At 51.9% G+C, this 12906-nt stretch overlaps 1 protein-coding gene across 13 annotated transcripts in view; it reads left to right on the forward strand.

The window, feature by feature from the left end:
- Window positions 1–12906, forward strand: part of SYT6 (synaptotagmin 6) — a 59981-nt gene that overhangs the window by 5052 nt on the left and 42023 nt on the right. For 9 of the 13 annotated variants that reach the window (XM_023535572.1, XM_023535598.1, XM_023535590.1 and 6 more), the window contains exons 2-3: window positions 9140–9405; window positions 11134–11692. In XM_023535572.1, coding sequence (XP_023391340.1) covers window positions 9236–9405; window positions 11134–11692 — 729 coding nt within the window. In that variant the 5' untranslated portion in view covers window positions 9140–9235. Of the gene's footprint in view, window positions 1–8889; window positions 9406–11133; window positions 11693–12906 lie in introns of those variants that run through there. The other 4 variants (XM_011366765.2, XM_023535575.1, XM_023535616.1 and 1 more) reach the window with 4 other exon arrangements.

The raw sequence follows: 12906 nt of genomic DNA on the forward strand, positions 1-12906 counted from the left end.
GACTTGGCAATGTTTAATCAATGGGTTGACTACTTCAGCAGAAGGGACTGAGGTTAGACATAAAGAAGAACTTTTAGAGGGTGGTGCAGATGGAGGTTGGAGAGGTTGATTCTCTCCCTTGAAGAATCTCAGAATAGATTTGGCCCAGCAAGTATTATCAGACTTTCATTTTCTGGTGCCATCCCCTCCTACACCACCCCACTCTCCATACCCACCAGACAGATGATTCCCCCCAAATCACAAAGTCTCCTGCTCGCCTCTCCAGCTCCCTTCCCATCCTTCCCTTAATGCTGATCCTGACCCCTCAAATCCTGAAGGGAAGAATTCAAGCTAAGTACACACCTGTCGAGTCCCACCGGGGATGGAGCCCCTCCTGTCTGTCTAGGGCAGAAATGCTGGGGTGGTGGGAGGGAGCATGGTGGGGGATGTATGTGTGTAGCACGTCCTGATACCTGGAGGCACTGGTGTTCTGACTTCAGAGGGACATCCCGTAGTCTAGAATGACAGGTACCTGGACACCAGGCTGAGGGTGAGAGAAGGCTGAGGAGTAAAAGCCAGCAGGCCCAGATGAATCAGTATGCCTTCCCTGCAGGCCTCTTCAGAAAGCGAGTTTGAGTTGTCAGCCCTGGGGAACTTTAACTTTGGCTGCTGAGTCACAAGCCTCAGGAAGCCCAGGGCCAGGCTGGGGGGCTGAAAAGGATGGGGGAGGCAGAGGAGGCCCTTGTCATAGGGAAAGAAAGACAGAGGTTGAGAATGGCTTTGGGATCTCGGGATTTAGGTGAGCACAGGGTCTGGGGAGATGCCGTGGCATTCAGGACCAAGCCCCCAAGTATCCCGCCTCCCAGCCTACTCCCTGTATCCCAGAGCCACTGCCTGGGCCTGGATTCGCTAATCAGAGAGTGCTGGGTCTTTTTATTTGCAGTTTAATGAAAAATGCAAGTGTCTAGAACATGCCCAGTTCCCTTCACCATTGTATGTTCCCCCCCCCCCCCCCCCCCCCCGCCTCCGCTTTTCTCCTGCTCTAAGTCTCTAGCTCATGGGATTTCTAGTAACACGGAGACTCAACAATTGAGATGTAGACTCTACTATCGTTTACTGGGACCCTCCTATATGCCAGTGTCTGTGCTAAGAATTGCACAGGAAATCTCAATCGGACCCCGACCTGGAAACACCTCTACACAAACTGTCCCAGCTAAAAAGCAAGTCTCCCTTTTTCTTTAAAGACTCTAAAGATGAAAGGTCTGATTCCCTCCTTAATAGACTCTCCCCGCCCCCCACTCCTGCAAGGGGACACTGATGGGCAGTTCTCCACCTTTCTTCCTTTCAACTTTTTCTATAGGCCAAGTTGCAGTTTAGGGTGTGGGTAGCGTGGGCTCCGGATCTGAGGTAGTAAGCGGAGATTCAGAGGTATTCCAGAAAATGCAGACGCCTGATGGGAGACCCTGGGCTGCCCTGCCCCTCCCAGGCTGGCAGCCGGGAATGGTTATTCTCCTGCTTACACATGGCCGTGAGATGTATGTGATAGATGTGATGTTTGTTCACTTCTCTAATGACTCTGGAGATGTTCTGTGATTCAGCCACCTGGCTTTGAAGTTGGCCTTCTGCACCACAGATAATATTTTTCCTGCTTGTGATGGCAAATTAAATGCACAGCATCTCATCAGAACAAAAAAGTCTTGTTTTTTTTTTTTTTTTTTTTTTTTTGTAACCGAACAGTCACTCTCTCCCTCTTGGCTGGAAGGAAGGAATTCTGCAGATTCTGCCTTCCGCTGAGGATCCTCGCCTGATCCGCTAGAACCCATGCTGGTGATATGCTGACTGTCGTGTGTCTGAGCTTCAGGATTCAGGATCTGGTATCTAGGAGTTGCAGAGCCCTGGGATTTATAGTTCTAGAAACATTCTCCTCCCTTCGACTGTGGGAACTTCAAGAGTAGGGATGGCAGGTCCAGAATGCTCCCTCCCAGCAAGCTCTGTAAAGGTGTGTTCTCGTCACCATCCTACCCTTACTCTGTCGTCCCTGCCCACGGAGGTGGGAGTATAACACGTGGCCGCAAATAAGTAAGGCTAAGATCGAGGCGTCTGGATCAGGCCGGGTTTCTTTAGGGTCTGTGTCAGGCTGTCTGGAATGGGGGAAAGCGGGGTAAAAGAAAGTCCTGACCGAGCTGGGTGACACCCCCACTGGTCCTGCTTAGAAAAAGAGGCCTCTAAGGCCTGAAGGACCGGGCCCCACTTAGGAACTAAAAGCAGAGGGGCCTTTGAAAGTAGAAGTGGACAGGGCATCCAGCTCTGGACACTCCAGGTGTGTGCTACTACCTCTTCCCTCCCTTCCCTCTACTGCCGATCTGTTTTTCTTGTTCCACGTGGACCCAGGCAGACCTTTCCTCCGACTACTTAGTTGCAAGTACAAACAGGAAGAGGCAGGTAGAGAATAAAGAATCTTTCTGCTTCTCCATCTGCCCCTCCCCCCACCACTGCGGCCTTGATCTCCACATTCAGAGGGGCCACATGCCCTGACAAATCAGGCAGAAAGGGCTAGTCACCATCTGCCAAAATAATAATATTAATATTTGCTAAATTGATGCCAATGCTCTGTTAGCTATAACGCTTCACATTAGCCTCCGATTTATCTCTGAGTCCCTTAATGAAGGTGGAAGCAGCGCCCAGTCCTAAAGCCTGGTGCGGCCGTAATTAGCTGGGCATTGTCTCTCCCCATCCCAGCTTCTCCAGGAGCATTAATTCCTTCTCTGTTTGGACTCTGCTAATTATCCCCATCGGTAGTTTGGCCTGGATCTCTGAAAGAAGGAAAGAAAGCACGGGCTCTCTGCTCCCCCTCCCGCTAACCTGGAATTTTAATTACACCAGTTCTCCTAATAAATTTACAAGACATGACAGAGCTCATTGTTAATGGACCACGTCTGTAAGCCTCAGACCAGAAGAGCCCCTGTCCCACCCCCCCGACACACGCACACGCACACGCACACGTGCACACGCTCAGGTATTTCTCAGGTACATCTCTGCAGACTTTCCAGGGGCCGTTGGTTATTTGCCTGGTGGCTGGTGGGGAATCTGCAGTGTCTGCACTTTCCAGGGGAGAAGAAAGGATGGGGGATGAGAGGTTGGTCATAATCCTTGTCTCCGTGGTTCTGCCTAAGTTCCGAGGGTCAGGCCAAAGGCCAAAGAGGATGCCCCCCCCCCCCCCCGCTGACCATAACAAAGAATGGCTTCCCCAGCTCCTCTGCCCAAGCCCTCAACTGACAGTTCCTCAGCTCAGCCTCTAGCCTCCTCAGAGGCCTGGCTCAAGAGCCTGGACTTTGGCATCAGAAAGTCCCAGGTTCGAATCCCAGCTCTTCCACTTAATGTGCCGTACCCTTAAACAGGTTACTTAGTTAACATCTCTAAACTCAATTTATCTTTGAGAGGCGAATACCAATTTCTTAGGGAGGCTTTCAAGATTAAGTGAGATAATGTAAGGCGTACAATGTAAGGGGTACAATAAGTGACAAATAATGTTACCAGTATTAATATTGTAATGATAACACCCAGAGTTATCCTCCTTCCCGCTCGGGGCACTGTTCCTTCCAGGCTCTTGGGCCTCTGTGTGTCTTGCCATCTGGTCTCCGGGTTGTGCTTGCCCGTGTCTCTGTCTGTGACTGAATGTGAGCCCTTCAGCCAAGCAGCTCCTTCTCTGCACAGCCCAGCACTTACCACTTCCGAGGGGCCACCAGCAAGCCCAGGCCCACAGCCAGCCTGCTCCAGCTTGGAGGGGAGCAGTAAAAATGGCCCTTTCTTTTCACTTCCTCTCCTCAGTTGATCTTTTCAATTACGATCGTTAGGGAAAATGCCTGTTACCATTACAAAATAGATTTTCCTGACATGGAAGCCCATTAGAAAAACGGGAACAATAGCAAGTGATAAGAACTGCTGATAAATCCTAACACTAGGGGTGAAGAGAAGAGGAGGGGGAACCAGGGCTCTGTCTTTGGAGAAAGAAGTGTCAGTCGAGGAGATAAGAAAGCCCTGGTTGCTAATTAATAACCTAGCATTTTCCAGGGAGAGAGGGAGGCAATGAGCCATCACCCCCGCCAGACGGTCTCACTTAAGGTGACAAGCGGGTCCTGCCCTGCTGGTCCTCAGGAAGATCTTAACTTCCCAGGACAAGAAGCATCTGAGGTCCCCCAGATGCTCTGCCTCTAGTCTGCTGTGCCCTTCCCCTGCCTCAGGGGGGCCAGCTTTGGGTCCATTCTGTACACAGTAAACTATTATCCTCCACCAAATAAGCGAAGCATGAAGAATAATATCAGAGTACATTTCAGGAGCATCCACCATGTCCCAGGCGCTGTGCTCAGAGCCTTAGTTTATTTAACACTCGTAGTGATTTTGTGAAGTAGGATTCATTAGAATCCCCATTAAGTAAAAGAAGCAATCAAGGTTTGGGGAAGTTTGGTAATTTGCTCAAGGTCACACAGTTAGGAACGTGGACGGACGTGCTCCGTGGTCATTCTGGTGCTAGTGCTCACCAGAGACGTCCGCCGGGTGTCTGAGCCCCAGTGAGGTCCGCTTCCCCCGCCGGGGGTTAGGAGCCATGCGCCCCTGCACAATGCCAGGCCACTGGATATGTTTCCGACGCCTGGTTCTGTAGCTTGTTGCTCTCCCTGAGGCTGCTGGGTAATTGGCCAACATGGTTTCTCAAAGCGGGTGCCCATGGAACCCTGGACTCCTTTGACACCTGAACGAAGATGTTTCCTCCCTAATATTGAGATGGTCACACCCAATAATAGATTTCTTTCCCCCAATTTCCAAGAAAACTTGGCAAAAGCATAGCACGTTCTCAGTCATTGATTTCTCTTCCATCGTTGTCCTTTGGAGCTCACTCCTGTCCACCAGCGGGCCGGTGACACTAACAATAAAACAACGGGACAAGTAGCAAGCCGATGAGAATTGACAGAAAAGCTGACAGAAATATGAGATCTTTAACATAGTACACACTATGTCTTGAGATAGAGAGAGATCTAATCACATATATGATACATTATTTCTGCTAGTAATTTGTTCCTGGTTTGTAATGGTTACGTTAAAGCTATGTCTATTTATTAGTATTCATGGCTTCCAGGTATTGTACCAACAAAACAAATTGCAAAACCAGGGGATATTTAAAACTAGACTTGAGTGGAACTAGGTACTTTTAATAAAAATAGCTAATATTTATTATGTTGCCTACCACATTCCAGGCACTGTCTTCAGCACTTCTGATACACTTTTGATCTCACCGAAACCTCGCAATGACTCTATGAGGTAGATACTATTTTCACACCCATTTTACAGATGAGGAAACGGAGGCTGAGAGATTGAGTAGCTTGCCAAAGTCGCAGGTTAGAGCCAGTGCGGACGGACATTGATTGAGCCTGACTGCCGGGCTGTGCTTCTTTCTCTCCAAGCTGAATGGGAGATAAAGAAGGAAGAAGAGAGGAAGAATAAAAATATTCAGGAAGTCCTTGGTCTTCTCCAGTGCTGTGGTTAAGGACTTTTGTCTTTCCTGGACGGTTGGTTATCTCTCTCTCGCTATGAAGCTAGTCCCTTGTATAAATATGAAGACACTAGATCAGGGTTCAAAAGGCGGCTGAGGTCAAAATTCGATCTGCCTTATCAGGTTGAAGTTCAAACAAGAGATGGGGGCGGGGGGAAAGGCTTTGAAGGCTACCTGTGTATCTGTGATTTACCAGAGGGCACCATGTCCTGGTGGGTTGGCCCCAGCGCACCCAGGGCAGGGAGGCACGCATCTCCGGTGATCTGGGCCTTGGCATAGCCTGTAGGCCATCCAGGAGCCTGCCCTTCTCGGCCTTCATGCACCTTTGACCAGGCTCTGCGGGTTGGCTGAGTTCAAGGCCACACATAGTGCTTTTAAAGGGGCTAACTTCTGTACCATCAACCCTGGCCCTGGTCTCATTCTACTCTTACCAGTCCTGCCTTGTACCCCCTGTGGGGGGGAACCCACTCAGCATCACTGCCTGCCTGTGAAGTATCCTGGAAGAAGGTTCTCCAGGCAGAGGAAGGGCCTCCTCAGCCTTACATGTTGAGCACTAGGTGCTGATTCCCAATAATCCATACCTCTGTCTCCCCTCATCTCAGCTCCGAGGGAGCAACAGCAGGGGTCACGTGGAAAGGCATTGAAAATAGCAACCACACCGAGGGAAAATTGGTTCCCTCGGCCCACCCCCTTCCCCCACCTCTCTTTTCATTTACGAATTCGGTTTTTTTTTTTTTTTTTTTTGTTAGGCTGAACATTTAAATGCACTCTATGCTCTCCGGATTCCCCCCATTTCTCCCCCTTCCTCATTAAAATTCTAATTATTACCAGAGCAAGTAAGATGTATGATCAAAGGAAAGCAAAGCCCTAGAAATACCTTTTGTTTTAAGGTGACTCACTGCCGAGAAGGCATCCAGAACAGTTGTAACAGAGAGCAGATGTGAAGGGTGTCGAGAGGGCCGGTTACTTAGAATAAGGGCCCATCTGTGCTTGCTTTCCTCATGAACCCCAGGGGTATAAGGGCCCAAAGACGCAGTCTCCAAACCATTTAGACATGGACACTTAGCAGCGAAAACCATTTTGATTTTAATACCTCCAGTGTATGTTTATTTGTCCCCACGTCATACACTACACATTGACAGAGGGGGTACTGAAGAGCTGACGTGCCCGACGCAGCTCCGTCCCACCACTTACGAGTCGTGTGACCCTGGGCAATCTATTCAATTCTCTGCGCCTGGGCTCCCTCATCTGCGGAATGAGGATGATGGCCAGACCTCTTCCCTGGGCACTATTTATTACGTGAGTGGAACCCACGAAAAGCACTCTGTACCTTGGAAACAGTAGGGTTCAATACCTGACTAAATTTGATAATAAAATGCTATCGTTTCTGTGACTCTCAACCTGTACGTATATTAAAACTTCGATTTCTTATTTTAAAGATAATAAATAAACATTAAAACAATCTGATACTTTTCTCTGGTGCCCCCGAGATGCACACACACCACATGGGAGACCTTTAGTCTAGAAGTTAATTTAGAATCTGCTTTCCGGGTCCCTGGCTATCTCTGGGTGAAGGGCTAACCCCAGCTCCTTCAGGGGAGGGAGGGGGAAGGCTCCCAGGTCTCTGTGCAGGGGTCTGGGGATTGGGGCAGGGAGCTAAGGACTTGAGGATTCTCCTTATTCATGAAGGTGGTAGCTGATCAGGGTCAATACCCTACAGCCAGGGAGTCAAAGGAAGTGCTCGCTCCTCAGGGACGGTGGCTAATGTTTTCGCCTCCTTCTCAGATCCCTCTGGAGGAGGGGTACAGCCGTCCTTGGGGACTGTGTGCTGTGAGAGTACTGTGGACCCCTCCAGGAGGGACCTAGCATCCCTATACTCCAAGCAGAACTTACTACCTGGCACGTGGCAAATGCTCAGTAAATGTTGGTCGAGAGATGATTACAGCTCTTTTATGTGCCATTTGTTCATTCACTCATTCATTCTCATGGGCCAGTTTCTGTGCTGGGCCCGGAGTCAGATAAATATAAAAAACAGGGTTACAATAGCCACGATTTAATCAGGGACCAACAGGCTGGGACGGTGGAAAAAGCCCCGGGCTGGGTGGCAGGTATCTCGACCCCAGTCCAGGCTCTGTGTACGAACTGCGGTCCCTTCTCTGGACCATTGAGCCCATCTGCAAAAGCACCGCCTGGACTCAGTACTTGTAGGGTCGTTTCCTAAGTCTTAAATCCTAAGACTCTTAAGGCACTGGGGCAGGACAATCCAGAGACTGCAAACTCACAGACCTGTAGGGGCCAGGCTGGCAACAGAGAGTAGAGCTGATGAGGACACACCCTTTCAGGGGGTCACCAGTGCCCAGCAGCAGGAGTACAAGTCCAGCGACCAAGTCATCTGGCCTTTTCCAGAGTAACCCACATCTGGTGTGATGATGACGGTGGTGGAATTTCTCAATTTTCCAATCATCATGCAGACCATATAAGATTCCACGGCTGGCTTTGGCCACATGTGACCTTTGTGCACACCTGCCAGGTGTGCCATTGGTTCTGACCTCTCTACTCAGAGTAAGAAGAGCCCTTGGGCTCAGAGTCATTCCTAAAGGTGGGGTGGGAGGACTGCGTAATCGTTTCTCCCAAAGGGAGCCATCCTCACAGCTCTCCTGGGAAATGGGCATCCTACCAGGGGCAGGGGGTTGGGCTGGGCTGGGACCAGGGCAGTGAGCGCCCACCTGTGAATGTTGAGCCAACCACAACATTCAACAAATCGATCTCACAGCAAAGCTCTCAAAGAGCCACAGGAATGGGGAAAAGATGGCTAGTGGAATCATTTGTATCTAGCTTCGAAATGAACTGCATGGATTGGATTCCAACTTAATACTACTTTTATTGAGCCTACTACGTGCAGAGTTCTGAGTATGCACGAAGCATTAGACATAATCTTGGCCCTCGAGGAGCTGGTGCTCCATCTCATTCACTTCCAGTCAGCTCAACTATTGGGCAGGATTTGGATTCGGAGGGGGTGGGGTAAGGGAAGAGGATTAGTTAGCAGAGCCTTTGGTCCCCAAGGCCTCACAGCCTCTCGAGGAAGAGAGCTGTACCCAAAAGCGACTCTGCTATAAGTCCGGCCATAGTAACAGCTCTAATAGAAATTTAAACAGCATCCAAATGCGAATGCTTCGTGAATTTGCACATTTGCTTAGGCTGCCATTTAAATAACTTTCCCTTCCCTGTGCATATGCCAATAGGCAGGAGGGGAGGCAGTCCAGGTGCTCCCAGGCTGGCAGTGGGGAGGAGGGGGCGGCGCTGGAGCAGTCAGCCGGAGGGGAAGACAAGGCTACCGATGTTTTACTGTAGTGGACTGTGGAGCGTCCCCTTAAAACCACCTCCCCTCTGCCTGGGCAGCTTTCTCATGACCGTTCTTTTCTCTTCTTCCGTCTTCGTCCCTTCTGTGTGCTCCCTCTTCCAACACCCTTCCCTGCTTCTCCCCACCTCTGTCTGTCTCCGTCCCTCCCTGCCTGGCTCCCGCCGAGGGCAGGCACCTCTGTCAGCCTCCTCGCCGTGGTAGTTATTGTGTGTGGCGTGGCCCTGGTGGCAGTTTTTCTCTTTCTCTTTTGGAAGCTGTGCTGGACGCCCTGGAGGAACAAGGAGGCCTCTAGTCCCTCCTCTGCTAACGCCCTCCCCGAGGCCCTTCGGAGCCCCCGCTCCAGAGGCAACATGGCTGACAAGCTGAAGGACCCTAACACCCTGGGCTTCCTAGAGGCGGCTGTGAAGATCAGCCACACGTCCCCAGACATTCCGGCTGAGGTGCAGATGTCGGTCAAAGAACACATCATGCGTCACACGCGGCTGCAGCGACAGACCACAGAGCCAGCGTCATCCACCAGGTAAAGAGTGGTCCCCTCCCTTCCCTAAGCCCACACCTCCATGTTTCCTTATTCACTAACGAGATTCCCGCCTGTGCGGATCAGAGACCAGAAATAATAACATGTGAACCTTGGTAGGAGAACAGATCTAATGATGTGGTCCGTGGTGGATGACCAACGAGGAGGTGGGCATCAGGAAGAACTCTAGGGAAGGGGAATCCTTGAGGAGGGGTGCTGTGCATGTGGCGTGCGGTGGGACGCTTGTGGCTGGGAGGCGTTAGTTGTGTGGAGGGAAGGAAGGATTTCAGGCAGAGGGAAGGGAATATGCAAAGACTCAGATGCATAAAAGTCACAGGGTGTCTAGTGATATGTCAGCAAAGCCTAGATAGAGTCTGCGGTGCACGAGCGGTAAGGCAAGACATTCCTCACATTTCGAGAATGAGGATTTCTTTACAACTGGCAGAGTCCCCTGCATGGCAGCAGGTATATCCATGGCATTCTTTAACTGAAACAAACAAAAATAACAACCGCCGCGTCAGGACAAAAAGCTACTCTAAATTCAGAAACATTTTTAAAAGAAACGATGCATGCACGCATGAGGCATTGTGTTTATTCAAAAGTTAGGGCTCTTGTGGGTTCCTGGGTCCCTGCAGCATCTCCCTGGGCTCCCGGGGGACGAGCCGTGGGGAAGGGGTCCTGGTCCTGAGCTGGAAGCCAGGAATGAAAGTGCCAGGATCACATTTGCAGCATTTATGGTACGAGCTCAGACAAGCTGCTCACAGTTTCTAAGCCTCGCTTTTCCCAACTGTAAAATAGGGCTAATGATGCATAAGGTTGCTGTGAGGAGCCTACGAAAGAATCCATGTGATAATGAGAGCTAATAATACGTCGCTTAGAATAGCCGTCCCCAACCTTTTTGGCATCAGGGACCGGTGCTCCTATGAGAATCTGATGCCTGATGATCTGAGGCGGAGCTGAGGCGGTGATGCTAGCGCTGGGGAGCGGCTGTAAATACAGATGAAGCTTCGCTCGCTCACCCGGTGCTCACCTCCTGCTGTGCAGCCCAGTTCCTAACAGGCCACTGACCGGTACTCGTCCGTGGCCTGGGGGTTGGGGACCCATGGCTTATAATACACCTGAGCCTACTCTAAGTACTTTATTTATATGGATTCATTTCATCCTCACAGCAATCCTATGCAATTGCTACGTTCATTATTCTCATTTTATAGCAGAGAGGTTATGTAACTTGCCCAAGGTCACATAGCCGGACAGTGGCAGAGCCAAAATTAACCTATGCAGTCCGGGCTGCAAAGTCCAGTGACCAGTAACTATGGGACGGTGGTCCTGGTGGTAGATGATGAGGAGGGGGAGCCATATCTGGGTAAGAAGGTATGGTCCATCTCCTAAGGAATCTCATGGCTTAATGGGGAAAGCAGGGCCGTGTCTACTGGGAAGGAAACCTAGAAAGCAGGTGGAAAGGCAGGGGAAGTGATAACAGCTATGGCTAACATTTATTGAGCTTACTATGTACCAGGCCCTACCCCAACCGACCACTTCGCACACATTAAGACATGAAATGCGCATGACGAGCTGCCCACAAAGTGTGTGCAGAGAGAAAGGGGGTAACAAATGGGAGGAAAAGGGGGCCCCGCAAGGGGTAGGATGGGCCAGGGCGGCCGAGGGGTATCCGCCTGCATCCTCCTCGCCCCCCGGCCTGACGTCGCCCTCTGCCCCTCCGCCCTCCGCCAGGCACACGTCCTTCAAGCGCCACCTGCCCCGGCAGATGCACGTCTCCAGCGTGGACTACGGCAACGAGCTGCCGCCCGCGGCCGAGCAGCCCACCAGCATCGGCCGCATCAAGCCCGAGCTCTACAAGCAGAAGTCGGTGGATGGGGACGACGCCAAATCCGAGGCCGCCAAGAGCTGCGGGAAGATCAACTTCAGCCTGCGCTACGACTACGAGAGCGAGACCCTGATCGTGCGCATCCTGAAGGCCTTCGACCTCCCCGCCAAGGACTTCTGCGGCAGCTCCGACCCATACGTCAAGATCTACCTCCTGCCGGACCGCAAGTGCAAGCTGCAGACCCGGGTGCACCGCAAGACCCTGAACCCCACCTTCGACGAGAACTTCCACTTCCCCGTGCCGTACGAGGAGCTGGCCGACCGCAAGCTACACCTCAGCGTCTTCGACTTCGACCGCTTCTCCCGCCACGACATGATCGGCGAGGTCATCCTGGACAACCTGTTCGAGGCCTCCGACCTGTCCCGGGAAACCTCCATCTGGAAGGACATCCAGTACGCCACGAGCGTGAGTACAGCCTCGCCCCCTGGGCCTCGCAGGCTCGTAGTTCTGGGTCGGGCGGGGCGTGTCCTCATCCCCCTCACCCCAGATACGAATGGGCCTTTGCCCTTCAGGATGTGAAGGGAGGACTTGGAAACTGACCAGCGGCCCAGCCCGCCCTGGGGCAGTCCTTGCATTCCGCCCCAGGTTGGGGTGGAGGGCAGCAGACCCCACATGCGTGAGAACGGAAGGGAATTTTTATCTGTTGCTCACTATCGTTTGTTCTGAGTGGTTCTCTCTACTTGCGAGGTTCACCACCTATAAAATAATGTTACTTGTCTCTTTGATCACGGGTAAGGACGGGGCCAGGCTCATAGGCTGACTCAGACAGCAGCATCTGCCAAGGGCACCGATGTGTGCTGGGGGCCTGGAAAGGGTAATCGGGCCAGGCTGCATTAATCAGAATGAGCCAGGATATGCTGCAGCAACAAACAGTCTTAGGATCTGGTGGCTGGGAGCAACCCAGCTTTAGTTCTCCTTCACGTTCGGTGTGCTCTTTAGCCTGGCTGGGGCTCCACTCTGCCTCGTTACTGCGGAATCCAAGCTGACAGAGGTTCCAGATCAGCATGGACTCCCAGTTACCACATCGGGAGTTAGGGGATGTGACAAATCCTGCACTGTTTCTTAAAGGTTCCGCACAGAAGTGACACATGTCACTTCCACTCACATTTCATTAGCAAAGCAGGACACGTAGCAGGGCAAAACAATCCTACCTTGTGTCCAGGAGAACTGGGAGGACTTGATGACCAACACGAGTGACCACCACACAGCAGAGCCCTTCTCTTAGGCACCACCTGCCCCGGCCAATCTGAGAAATGGGAGAGGCAGGCCTTAAAAAAAGATGTGGCTGACCCGCACATGAGAGAGGGGGCCAAGAATTCACGCTCAACTGGAATTAACCCGGAAATTCAAGCAGCTGAGGCTCAGGTGGCTTTTAAGAGGAGTGGGGACAGCTCTGGCCCCGAGAACTGAAGAGGCCACGCGCAGAGCGCTTCGGTTTGGTGCGCAGGTTCTCCGGCTGGGCGTTGAGGAAGCGGTGCAGTTGCGTCCTGCAGGCGAAGGCGGAGCGACTCCCTCGCCGCCCTGGCCGCCCTCGCTGCCCTCGCCGCCCTCGAAGCCCTCGAAGCCCTCGAAGCCCTCGAAGCCCTCCCAGGCAGCCGAGAGCACGCAGGGGCGTTTCC

This window comes from Pteropus vampyrus, unplaced genomic scaffold (assembly GCF_000151845.1).
Source record: "Pteropus vampyrus isolate Shadow unplaced genomic scaffold, Pvam_2.0 Scaffold6, whole genome shotgun sequence".
NCBI lineage: Eukaryota > Metazoa > Chordata > Mammalia > Chiroptera > Pteropodidae > Pteropus > Pteropus vampyrus.